General features: G+C 39.9%; 1 protein-coding gene across 3 annotated transcripts in view; it reads right to left on the bottom strand.

Moving 5' to 3' along the window:
• The window catches only part of Adk (adenosine kinase), a 409,106-nt gene that overhangs the window by 359,922 nt on the left and 35,311 nt on the right, over nucleotides 1-13,873 (bottom strand). For all 3 annotated transcript variants that reach the window (XM_052733565.1, XM_052733567.1, XM_052733566.1), the window contains exon 2: nucleotides 8,820-8,894. In XM_052733565.1, coding sequence (XP_052589525.1) covers nucleotides 8,820-8,894 — 75 coding nt within the window. The remainder of the gene's footprint in view (nucleotides 1-8,819; nucleotides 8,895-13,873) is intronic.

Raw genomic sequence — 13,873 nt, 5'->3', positions numbered from 1 at the left:
GAGACTTGCTTGCCTAGGCAAATTAGAGACATTTCAAAGCTCAAACTCAAAATTCTTTTTTCGGTTGTTTTTGTTTTTTGTTTTGTTTTGGTTTTCGAGACAGGATTTTTCTGTGTAGTTTTGGTGCCTGTCCTGAATCTCCCTCTGTAGACCAGGCTGGTCTTGAACTCACAGAGATCCACCTGGCTCTGCCTCATGAGTGCTGGGATTAAAGGCATGCACCACCACTGCCCAGCTCAAATATCTTACAGTCATTTACAAAAAGGAAAAAACTTCACAAAATATGTTTTAATAGACATAAAAAAAGAGTATACACCTGTAACTACAATTTATTTTACAACCTAAAATCACTCTCTTAAATTCATTTTGAAAGTAAACAAAGTATAAATTATAAATATGAATAAAAGGTAGAGATGTCACCAAGACTATAAACTGTATTTAGTCTCTGAATATTCCGTTTCATTGTTGTTTGTTGGGACTTTAGCCCCTTAGACTGGTGCTACAACCCATGCTACATGTGGTCTACCACTGAACCACACCCCAAAACCCTCAGTGTTCTGGAGGGTGGTGGTGGTTTCAGTAGTCCTGCTGTATAACTCAGGCTGACCTGGAACTTGCTGCGTACTCATTTTGCCTTTGCCTCCCAAGTGCTGAATTATAGGCCATGTGCCACACCTAATTTCCCTCAGTTTTCTTTATTATTCATTTATGTATGTATGTGTATATATACAGAGGGTGTGTGTGTGTGTGTGTGTGTGTGTGTGTGTGTGTGTGTGTATACAGGTGTAAACATGCTATGCACACACAAGGGCTGGAATCAGGACAACTTATGAGATTCAGTTCTCTTTCTAGGGTAGATTTCTGGGCTCAAACTCAGGCTGTAAGGCCTACAGCCCAAGAACTTTTCCATCCGAGCCATCTCCCCTGCCTAGCCCTCAGTGTTTCAAATGAATAAACCTGAAAGGAGAAATCCAACTGAGTAGAATCCATAACTCAGCTTCCCACCATGTTCTTCCAAGAATGACTCAAAGCACAACTTATTCCCTGTATGTTGCCAAACAACATGATTTAGAAAAGTATCTTGTCAGGTGTGGTGGCACACACCTTAAATCCCAACACTAGGGAGTCAGAGGCAGGCAGATCTCTGAGAGGTTTAAGGCCACCCTGGTTTACATAGGGAGACCCTGTCTCAAAAATTAAAAAAGAAAAACAAACAAACAAAAAACCACAAAGGAATCTCTAAACATTTCTGAGATTGAAACACAAATACACTCCCTAAAACCAGACACAACAAAATGGTACATTAGTATTTCTCAACATTTTTCCCCTACTTTAACTTAGCAAAAAGAAAATGGGATGTATATCAACAAGCAGAGGGTGAGAAAATGAGGCTTAGGGAAAGACCCTCTTATCTTGCCTCTAAAACACATAAAGGAAACCTTCTATCTGAGAATAAAAGTAAAAAATCTGAATTAGGCTTGATTCTTATAGTAGCTAATTTGTTGTTTTTGTTTTTGTTTTGAGACAGGGTTTCTCTGTGTAGTTTTGGTGCCTGTCCTGGATCTCGCTTTGTAGACCAGGCTGGCCTCGAACTCACAGAGCTCCACCTGGCTCTGCCTCCAGAATGCTGGGATTAAAGGCGTGCGCCACCACCACCCGGCCTACAGTAGCTAATTTTTAAACTGAGCAAAGTTACTTAATTTCTCTAAAACTATCCATGTCATATGATTGCTACCCAATTCAAAAAGTACCCATCGTATATAATAAATATACAGCCCTCCACTTTGTGGAAGGCTTCCACCTCTGCAAAAATAGTAATTCAGCTAGCTCAAGCGGAGGCAGTTTAAAGTGTATATAACTTTTAAAAATCTTTTTAAAGACTGGAACACCATTTTTGTTTACACATGTTCTTTCTCTGATAACTAGTATGGCATAAAAATTAAGACCTGAAAGGGTGAAGTCCAAAGAGCCCACGTGAGGTGCCATGTCCGTTCTCATGCTGATGATGACAAAATACAACTGTGTGTACAACTGAACAATTTAAACACTTCTATAAACAATAAGATCACACCAAAGAACTGTACAAGCAAAATTTCTTTTAAAACAAACAAACAAAAACCCCAAACAATAAAGCTAATTATTTCTTTAAAAACAACAACGATACTTTGTTGGAAACATGTAGTTCCAACAAAGCCCAGGTATCTGCAGACAATCACGTAGACAGTATGGGCATATGGGTACAGCATGGTATTAAACAGTAACCAGTCAGGATTGATGAAACAGTTTTTTTAACTTCTCCTTAGCAAAACAGATATGAAATAAAACTAAATCAGAGACTCTGAAAGAAAGGTGTTCAACTAGATTTTAAGACTGAGTATATAAAACAGAACTATAGTCTTCATTCATGATCTTACCTTTCATTTTGTTTTTAAACAGTTACTCAGTGATTTTTCACTGCTGGGCTCTTGGCCACACTGACAAACGAGCCCATTCTCTAGGACACCTCCCATTTCTTTTCTAACATGGTCTGTTCTAGCTTCTCTTCTCACCACTCTACTGTGACTTACCTAGCTGAGGTCACCATTGGCAATCTATTATTAAATACAAAGAACTCTGTTAGACCTTATTTCACTATACATCTCTGACGGGTCTGATATAAATGTCAAGCTCTTGTCATGAACTCACACACTTGAGATTTCGTTCCCATCTCCTGCTAATAAGCTCAGTTTTTCTCCTGAGTCTACTTTCTATAATTACTTTTAGTGGGTCTTGTTTTTAGAGGACATTTACTTACATTTTTGAAGGTGGATTTGAAAAACAAAAACATGACAGAACACTTCACAAGCCAAATTATACAATAAAATAGGCAATAATGGCACAGGTATCTGCAGTAAAAGCAATCCACGTATACTAACAATGACAGCAAAGTTATAGCAGTGAGCAGATAAACGACATTCATAAATAAATAGGCCAAAAGAAAAACTTTTAACTAAGGCTAATAATTGTATAGACTCAGCTCATTGTAACTCCAGTAATATGAACTACTATGAAAGACAGTCTAACACTGATGAGATAATCAAAATCTCCGGGGGGAAAGTGGGTAGACACAAGACAGCTCAGCAGATAAAGACACTTGCCACCAAGTCTGTGGACCCAAGTTCAATGCCAGGAGCCTACATGGCCAAAGGAGAGAATCAACTCCTGAAAGCTGTACAAGCCCATTCTTTTTTTTTTTTTTTTTTTTTTAAGGATAGGCCTAGAAGCCTTGGATTCTAAATTTTACTCCTATATCTTTTTTTTAAAGATTTATTTATTATGTATACAGTGTTCTGCCTGCATGTATGCCTTTATGTCAGAAAAGAGCACAAGATCTCATTACAAATAGTTGTGAGCCATCATGTGGTTGCTGGGAATTGAACTCAAGACCTTTGGAAGAACAGCCAGGGCTCTTAACCTCTGAGCCATCTCTCCAGCCCCTGTACATGCCCATTCTACCTCTCCCTCCGTCACTCTCTCTCTCTCCTTCTCCCTTACTCCACACTAAATATTTCCTAAAATCTATGAGCTAGGCATGGTGACACATGCCTGTAATCTCAGCATTCAGAAAGCTAAGGCAGAAGGATCACTAATTGAGGCCAGGCTCTAACTGAGATCTAGTCTCAACCAAAACAACATGTTGATGAATAACCGTTTCATAACAACAACCGAAAGAAATGAGATCTTGAGAAACATTCCCTTTTACAAATGCAGATATACAAATAAGACATCTCCTCCTTTACTGAGGAAGTCTCAGTAGTTTCACACACATGCACACGATTACATGCTAAGTCAATGCTGTGATATCACACTTCTGGAGTTGAATTTTGAAAAACTGCATATAACAAATTCTAAATTTCTAAAATTCTTTATGTAATTTAATTCCGGTTCCAGAAATGATATGGAAATGAATAGAAAGCACACTGAATTATAAGAAAAATAATGCTAAAAGTTTAAAATAAGGGGTAATAGTTCTCTGTAGTCATGCTCAAGTCAGTGCCTGCTTGGTCCTGCTCAGCTTTATCTCCATCTCTGATAATAGTCCAAACACATATTCCTACATTCCCTGCAAAGTGAGTAAGCTTCAGACTATGAGGAAAATATGTCTAAGACCCGTGCATTGTGCACACCGTGGAGAGGCACTTCCTGAGGGAGTGGGTGGAGAGCATGGTGAATAAAACACCACCTGCTCCTCGTAAAGCTAAACCAGAAGAAAATGCCAAGGAAGGAAAAGCAGATAATTAGAAGGCGGAGAAAAACAGAAAGATGAGCTGTCAAGCAGGAGAGGGAAATGACCAATTAAACTCCCATTTTCTTTCTTTCTTTTTTCATATTTTTCCTTTTATTGAAAATAGATTCTTTTCACATACTGATGACCATTTTCAAATTTTTACTAAGTGTACTAAATCTTCAAATGAAAATTTACAAAGTGTTTTGACTTTTCTGGAAAGCCATGAATACATAAACGTGCAAATACCTTCTACCATTTCCAGATCCACCTGGAGCAAGAACATCACACATTTTAAAAATCAAACAGCAGAGGTAGCTTTGAAATTGACATCCATTAGACAAGGCAAAACACCTGGTTTTCCCGACAGAAGCAGTAGGAACATAAGAGTCTATGAAGAGAGGATGGCACATGGCTGGGTGGATAAGGGCATTTGCCAAGAAACTACACACTTGATCAATCCCAAAGACACACAGGGTGGAAACAGAACCTACTCCGCAAGTTGTCCTCTGACCTCCATGCACATTCCATGGCATGTGCAAGCAGAGACACACACAATAAATAAATAGTCTTTTTTAATTTAATTTTTTTTTTTGAGGCAGGGTTTCTCTGTGTAGCCATCATGGAACTCTGTAGACCAGGCTAGCCCCAAACTCAGAGCTCCATCTGTCCCTGCCTCCTGAGGGGTTGTTTTTTTTTGTTTTGTTTTGTTTTTTTAAATCCGGGCTATGGGCTGTGTCTCAGTGGTAGAGCACTTGCCTGCCATGTGTGAGGCTTCTAGGTCCAATGCCAATTAGTGCAAAAACTAAAGGCTATTATCTTCAATGGTCCAGTCTCTAATAGTTTTACCCTGTGATGTTTTGTAATACTGGAGACGTCTCTGCATCAGCAATTGCTCAGCGTGCTCTCCAGATTTAAAACCCTGAGATTTCAATGTTTTAGCACTGTGCTTTGGTAAACTTTTAGACTTCAGGATTTTAGCCTGAGAACTTTGATCACGAGACATGGTGTCGCTCACCTTTGATCCCACCACTCGGGAGGCAGAGGCAGGCAGACAGATTTCTATGAGTTGGAGGCCAGCCTGGTCTACACAGTGAATTCCAGGCCAGTCAAGGATATATGAGAGAAGTCAAGTCTCAAGAAAGAACTTTGACCTTTTAGGACTTCAGGGATTCTTTTGTGACTACAATCAGTACTACTAGAATAAACCTCACAGAAAATGTACACCCATGAAGAGAAGACTACAATTCTGTAATAAAACCTACACTGCTATCAGGGGGTGTGGCTTAGTTGATAACAGGCACAAAGACCTCGGTTTGATTCCTAGCACTGAACAAACCAAACATGGTGGTGTGCATCTGGAACCACAGCACTCAGGAGGCTGATGTAGGAAGACACCAGGAGTTTGAGGTTAACCTGTGCTATGAAGCAAGTTTGAAGTCAGCCTGGGCTATGGAGCAATTTCTACTTCACTCTGGGGCAGAGCTAAGCCCCTGCCTTAGAAAAGAAAACAATTAACTGAGCCAGGGAGAAGGGCATAGTTACAACAAAAATCCAAGCACTACAGAAGCTATATCACCACAAGCTCAAGGCCAATCTAGTCAATATAACAGATTGCAGGACAGCCAGGACTATATACCAAGACTTTATCAGAAAGAAAGACAGACAGACAGACAGAAAGACAATACAAGACAGGGCAGGGTCTGGAGATACACCTTAATGATAGAGCCTTTATCTAGTGTGTGTGAGACTTATACTGGCAGTCTTAGAACCAAACAATTATATGTATACAATCTCACTTGACATTCATGATTTTTTTCACACTCAAGCCTACCATATATCCATTTATAATGTATGTTTATTTATACGAATTATTCATTTATAAATAATTTGTACTGATTGTGTAAAATTTACAATCAACTTTAGAATTAAACACCGTATTTCATGTATGCTTTCTCTGCCTACCAACTTCCCAGTCAAAAAGATTTAGATCTCTGAGAAAATATACATTTCTTCAACTAGTCTAAGGCAGGGTATTTTCACTTCTAATGATGTCACTTTCTCCCAATCACCATTCCATTAACTCTCTCCTTCCTCTTTTGTGACTTTTATCTACTAAACCTACCTTATATAATCCTTCCCTTCCCCATCCTATAAATACATCCTCTTCCTGTTACTCTCCATATTAGACCACTGCTCATCTGCAGGTGTGTACATATTCCGTATTTCCCCCATACCCACACTGTCTCTTCTGTATGCCACAGAAGATCTTTCTGGTAGCATGTTTCTTATCACAAATAAGCCTATTAGTTTTCAGTTCTGATATTTTGCCAAATTGCATACATCTAACCTAATTAACTTAATTCTGTTTTTATTTTCAATTAAAGATCCTTATTTTGTTCTCTGTAGTTCAGAGGAAAAACTACATTTATAATAAGAAAATAAACTAAGGATATTTCAGAAAATTGTATGGTAAGTATGCAAATATTCCATTTTTCCCTACTCATATTTCTAAACTACAACAATGCTGATTATATTCTGAAAACAGATCAACTCTAGGCAAACTAGCAACTTTCCAATTTAAGAACTGAAGTACTGGGCTTAGGAAAATGGCTCAGTGAGAAAACCTGAATTCAGATGCCCAGCACCCACAAAGAAGGCAAGCACAAAGGGGCACATCTGTATCAACAGCATAGGGAGGTAGAGGGGTGGGTTCTAGGGACTTACTGGCCAACACACCTACATAAAATGAAGTGCCAGGTTCAGTGAAAGCCCGTTTCAAAAAATAAGTGGAGAGCAATAAAGAAGACACCCAACAGGAACTCTGGCCTTCCACACATACACACACAAAATGGATTTTGACACTTGAAAGGTTTTGAAAACCTAGTCAAGAAGAAAATCAAGCTTTTCTTTCAAAAAGTAGATCAATGCAAATTAATACACTAATTAAAACTAAAATGAACAAGTTTTGAAGCAGTTACACATTTTCCCCAACCTACATTCTATTTATATCTGGATGAAAAGGAATGGAGCAATATGCTGGCTAGTTTTCGTCAACTTGACACAAACTTGAGTCACCTGGGGTGAGGGGCCTCTCTTAAGGAAGTGTCTCCATCAGAGACAGAGACAGAGACAGAGTTCAGAAGACAAATTGGAAGAGTGGGTTTCCTTTTATCATCTAGGGTCCAGGGACTGAACTCATGATGTCAGGCCTGGTGACAAATGCCATTACCTGATAAGCCATCTACTGACCCTGGTTTGGATTTTTAGCTATAAAACCTTTCAATCAAATCTGTGGGTTTCAACTCATTTGGGGGTCGGTCTCATATTAGATATCCTGTGCATCAGATATTTACATTACGATTCATAACAGTAGCAAAATTACAGTTATAAAATAGCAATGAAATCATTATGTGGTTGGGGGTCATCACAACCTGAGGGTCGCAGCCTTAGAAGGTTGAGAACCACTGATCTAAATATCAGATGCCAGACCCTTATAAGAATTGCTCCTATTCTGTGGGTTGGCTTGATTGTGTGTTTGTGTGTGTGTGTGTGTGTGTGCAGTGTGCTGGTATTGAACCCAGAGCCTTATACATGCTAGGCAAGCACTCTACCATCCAACTACAAGCCAGATCTCAATTTCTGGATAGTGTCCACTGATGTTGAAAAGTTTCCTATTTTTCATAAGGTCCATCTTATTTTTTCTCGTATTGCTTGTTCTTTTACTAACATTGAATTTAATAATCTAGGGCTAAATCGAAGACAGAGATTTACTCCTGTTTCTAAGATTTTTGTAGCTTTAGTTCTTAAGTTTAGGGTGTTGTTCCCTATTGAGTTAACTTTCGTGTAGAGTGTGAAGTAAGGTCTCAGTCTTAGTCTCCAGCATGTGGAAATGCAGCTATATCAGCACCAGTTTGTGTGGCTTCTTTTTGTTTGTTTTCAGACACTGTCTCACACAACTCAGGCTAATCTCAAACCTATTGTGTTTGCCTCAAACGTGAATGGACCTCCTGACTCTGTCTTCTGAATACTGGAATTACAATTGCCACCATACCTACTATAGGATAAATTTTAACTGAAAAAAGTATTAGGAATGAACAAAATATATGCTCCCCATCCCCCCACCCCCACCCCCCGACACACACAAAAACCTGTGGTGAACTGTGAATTACTCAAATAACAGTGAACTAATATAGTTCAATTTCCTGAGTATTCCTCCAACTAAAGGTGTTATATGGTAAATTCTATTCTACAGAGTTTTTGTTATTGGTAGTCTTTCTGCATTTATCTATCCATTTCTTAATTGTGTGTGTTACGTGTGCATGCATGTCCAAGTGCACATGCCACGCATACGTGTGTGGAGGTCAGAGCACAATTTACAGGAATTAGTTTTCTCCTTCCACCAAGTAGGTGCCTAGGATCAAACTTGGGTTGTCAGCCTGGGCAGGGAGCATCTTTATCCACTGACCCAACCTACCAGCCCAATTCCACAGTTTAGTCAGTTCTCTCTTCAGTGATGTCAAGATGCTATATACATGAAGTATTTCATACTTACTTATCAAGGAAATCTTTGTCTACTACAGCAGAAATGTCAAGAAGAGGATTTCCCATTCCAAACAGCACATTTTCACTAAAAAAGAAAGAAGAAATTAGAAAACACAAATATGAAAGTGAATATAACTTCACTTGAACATAAACCTAACATCCTAGTTTAATTAAAACCTCTGATTGGCCAATTACATCTAATTAAACAGTATTTTAGAGGTAGCACAAAGCTACTTAGAAAAAAAAGATTTTTGGGCTAGTGAGATGGCTCAGTGGTGAAGAACAAGTCTTGCCCATGCAAAGGAATTGGATTCAGTTCCCGGCACCCACACAGTGGCTCACAACCATCTGTAACAACACTTCCAGAGTACCCAACATCCTCTACTGGCCTCTATAGGCACAGTATCCATGCAGGCAAAATATCAGGACTGTTAACTGTGAAAATGTTCCCACCAAACTGGCCTGTGGACAAGCCCATAGCACATTTTCTTAGCACATTCTCTTGAGTAGGGATTGATGTGGGAGGGCCCAGCTCACTGTGGGCCCTGCCACCCCTGAGCTGGTAGTTCTGAGTGCTCTTTTCAAGAAAGCAAGCTGAGCAAGCCATGAGAAGCAAGTCAGTAAGGAGCACTCCTCCATGGCCTCTCACGAGTTCCTGACCCAAGTTCCTTCAATGATGGACTGTGATCATGATATGTGAGATAAAATAAACCCTTTCCTCCCCAAGTTGCTTGTGGTCATGGTGTTTTATCACAGCTATAGAAACACTAATTCATGTGATATCCAACATAAAAAAAAATGCTATATAAATAAGCATTTATTCGCTGGGCGGTGGTGGCACACGCCTTTAATCCCAGCACTTAGAAGGCAGAGACAAGAGGATCGATCTCTTTGAGTTTGAGGCCAGCCTGGTCTACAGAGCAAGTTCCAGGACAGGCTCCAAAGCTACACAGAGAAACCCTGTCTCAAACCACCCCTCCCCCCAAAAACAGCATTTATTCTTGTTTTCTATCAAATATAACACAATAGTCTTGTCCAACCCAGAAACTATGGCTAACCCACAATGCAGTTAAAGGTGTGTACGACTATCCTAGGATCACACACCTAACTTTTAAATAAAAGTACCTATTTAAGAGAAAAGCAATCCTGATAGGTAGAACATGATATACTAGCACTTGAACAGGGAGATCTCTATGAGTTCAAGTCTGCCTGATCTACAAAGAGAGTTCTCTATGTGGCCAGTGCTATACAGTGAGACCCTCTCTCTCTCTCTCTCTCTCTCTCTTCATATATATATAAGCAAAGATAATTGCATTATAACTATTCAAGTGTAGAGATACACATTAATATATAAATTCAGCCTATATATTCCACTTAGAAATATACTTTAAATATTAAGTATAATATATACATATATATGTACTTATATATAAATATATATACTACACTTATATAAAAGTTTTATATTTAAGAACATGGAAAGTATGAAATGATTTGGGGAAAGATATGCCATAAAATCACTAGTCATAGGAAACATGACTTTTGGTTGCTATATTACTATCAGATAAAGTACACTTTAAAATATGGAGATCTACAGATAAGAGATACCAGATTATTTCATAAAAGTTAATAGGCTATTTCATCAAGAAACATAACAATACAGAGTATATATGCACCAAATAAAATAGCTCAAAACACTTGGCAGGGCGAAAAAAAGCACAATTTCTCCAACCCCTATAGTACCAAGGAACCCAAGACCTTGCATATACTAAGTATGGGCTCTATCACTGAGCTATGTCCCAGCTCTAAACACACAATCTTAGTTGGTTTTAACACCTCTCTTTCAGCAGATGACAAAACAGCCAGGCACAAACATAAGTAAGAATTACACAATCAGAAATGCACCCTAGAGAAACAAAAGATGAACTACACACACACACACACACACACACACACACACACACACACACACCTACACTTAAATGTTCATGTTCATAATGAAGCAGGATAGAAAGGCAGGGGAAATTGAGGGCATGCAGAGGAAAGGGAGCCTCTCACCCTAGAATCCAGTTAAAGCTTCCTACCGGCAGAGAAGCAAGAATTCCACAACACAATCACTAACTGAATCACTAACCATTCGAGACTCTTCTCCTACCCTTGCTGCAAGTCTGAAATTTCTTAGGAATCTCATCAGAAACTGTATTTACAGGGGAAGGAAATTACCACACTCATTGTGCAACCCTAGTGGCTCCTGGGTGCTTTAACCTTATCAGACTGTAATTCCATCCAAGGCATGTATGGGGCCATCTCACTTATCAAAAGAGGGCTGGGAGGGAAGGTTTCTTAACAGCCTTTGAGGTATAACTTGAAAGCCATGAAAACGGTATACTAGCTGTGTATACCCCCCCATGTAATCTTGCCTCTCCATTTAGAAGCCATACCTACAACTGGGTATCTTACTTTCCCCTACTGTCATTCAGGAAGCATATATCCACACTTGAGTATGAATTGCTTTTTCTTCTGAGTGCCTCTCTTTCTCTTAACCTTCACTTTTAAGTTTATATTAAAAATGTCTTTATTAGGCTCCAACTAGCCAGTTCTTTTCTACAATGAAGCTACAAATCTCAGTTTGGCCTGAATTGAAGTCCCTAAAAGATTATGGGAACTCCTCAGGAGCTTTGTGTCCCCTGACCACTCACAATAACAGATTTATTTGTAATAGTAAAAAAAAAAGGGGGGGGGGGGGGAGAAAGACCACCGACCCAAATCATCATGGCTAAGTTAATTAAAACAAGCAATTAATTACAGCAAGCTTTTTTATTTGTGTACACGGGTTGCCTCCACTTAAGGAGAGGTTTGAGAGGTCAGCACTGGATGTGAGGAAGACAAGGCTTTTATAGGGGTAGGGGTTTCCCAAATGGGGGAATTAATGGGCAAAATAGGCAGAGTTACAGGAGCAGAACATAAGTATAACAAGTTAGTCCCTCCAGAAAAAAAGACAAGGCTGCAAGGTGGGCATAACAAGGTAGTCATCATCAGTAGGGTTGCAAGATGTTACAGCTTTTGAAACAAAGACATGACTGTCATTCCTGGAACATGCAGAACAGAACCATTTGTAGTTAAGGTTACAGATAGGGCACTGCTCAGTCCTTGAGAAAGAGGTTTAATCATAAACAGGAATGAACTTAGTTTGTCTTTACTATAAAATGGCTTTTAAGCCTAAGCTGGAGGCAGGGTGGTTCCTCAATGGTCTACTCTGGAGTCAAATATGAGAGAGCATATCAGGAACATACATGGATTTAGGCTACACCAAGTTCCATGTTCCAACATGGAAGCAAGTTTTCTGAGGTTTTTATAGTAATAGAACAAAGAAGGCCACAAATGAAATCACTTTTTGTTTTTTGGTGTGGGGGTTTCAAGACAGGGTTTCTCTGTGTAGCCCTGGCTGTTCTGTAGACCAGGCTGGCCTCGAACTCACAGTTCCGCCTGCCTCTGTCTCTGGAGTGCTGCAGTTAAAGGTGTACACCAAGTCGGGCGGTCGTGACGCACACCTTTAATCCCAGCACTTGGGAGGCGGAGGCAGGTGGATCTCTGTGAGTTTGAGGCCAGCCTGGTCTACAAAGCAAGTTCCAGGAAGGGCTCCAAAGAAAAAAAAAAGGTATACACCACCAACCATGGCAACAATACTTATTTTTAAAAAGGGTAAGAGTCGGGCATGGTTACCCACACCTATAATCCCACCACTACCACTTGAGAGGTGAGGCAAGAGGATAAGGAATTCTAGGTCATCTTTAGCTACACAGGGAGTTTGAGGCCAATATGGTAACAGGCCTGTCATAAATAAAGGGACACTTGTGTCTCTCAATCTGACTATCAGACTATTGAAACAATGGACCCCAAAGAAATGGGAATCTCCCCCAGGAATCTCATGTTGGGAGAAGGAAAGGCTCCAGACAAGAAAGGATTTGTCACCCCCAACAGCTCCACAGACCACCTTCCAGATTGAGAGCGAAGAGCAGACACCTTGACTGTTACTGTACAGATGTGCAAATCCTTGGCTTTCTGTTTAAACTTGAATCTCATTCCAGGATTCTGAAGACAGATATGTGGGCTGGGCTGAATCTTTGTTCCTCTTCCCAACACAGCCACATTGAGTAAATCTCCTTTTCCTGCTTTCCATTTTAAGTTTGGCTGTTTTAATTAGCTCTTTGAGAATGGGTGGCCAGACCAGTCAGTCCCCTTGGAGATTATCTTTGACAACAGATTTCTTCTGGAGAATAAGTTTGTGGTTTTATGTATCAAAACTGTTTCAGCCAAATGTAGAAGAGGCTATGGAAGCTCATCTCATTCCAGATATAACGTTGGAAGATAGTTATTAGGAAACCTTGATGAGCTGAGTACTCTTCCAACAGCTGGTATATGAGGAGAGCAAAAGATGGCCCTAAGAGGCTGAAATCTGAACATACATGTATTTTTTAAGATTTTATTTTATTCTTATTTACACTGTGTGTTCGTGAGTGTTTGTGTGTGAATATGTGTGTGTGTGTGTGTGTGTGTGTGTGTGTGTGTGTGTGTGTGTGTGTATACACTCACGTTCAAGTGCCCACAGAGGCAAGAAAGGGGTGCCAGATCTCCTGGAGCTGGAGTTACAGGCCCAGTGTGAGTGCTGGGAACTGAACTGATCAGTAAGAGCTCTTAACTCCTGAATCATCATCCCTCCAGCCCCTAAACATACACACGTGTTGCAGAAAAAAGCTGCCTAAGTAGAAGGCTGACAGACAGCTCAGAAGAGGGGTGTGTGCATCTAAAGTATTGCACTATTCCCCAAAATGAATGAAGCCATGCTAGAATCTCCTCCCAGGGTCTGGCCTGACTGACAAAGCAACTCCATAAGTGAACATTTGTCTCATTATCTCTTTTGGACAGACTACTGAAGTATTGACATGTTTGCTACATTTGTTTGTTTGAGCCAGGGACTTGCTGTGTTGTCTAGGCTGCCCTGTAACTTATGGCCAGGCCTCTGGAGGACAGGGATTTCAGGCATGGACCACACACCCAGCTTAA

This window comes from Peromyscus californicus, unplaced genomic scaffold (assembly GCF_007827085.1).
Source record: "Peromyscus californicus insignis strain IS unplaced genomic scaffold, ASM782708v3 Scaffold_12__1_contigs__length_115047231, whole genome shotgun sequence".
NCBI lineage: Eukaryota > Metazoa > Chordata > Mammalia > Rodentia > Cricetidae > Peromyscus > Peromyscus californicus.
Note: the sequence above shows the minus strand (reverse complement) of the source record. Positions and strands in the feature narration are given on the sequence as shown.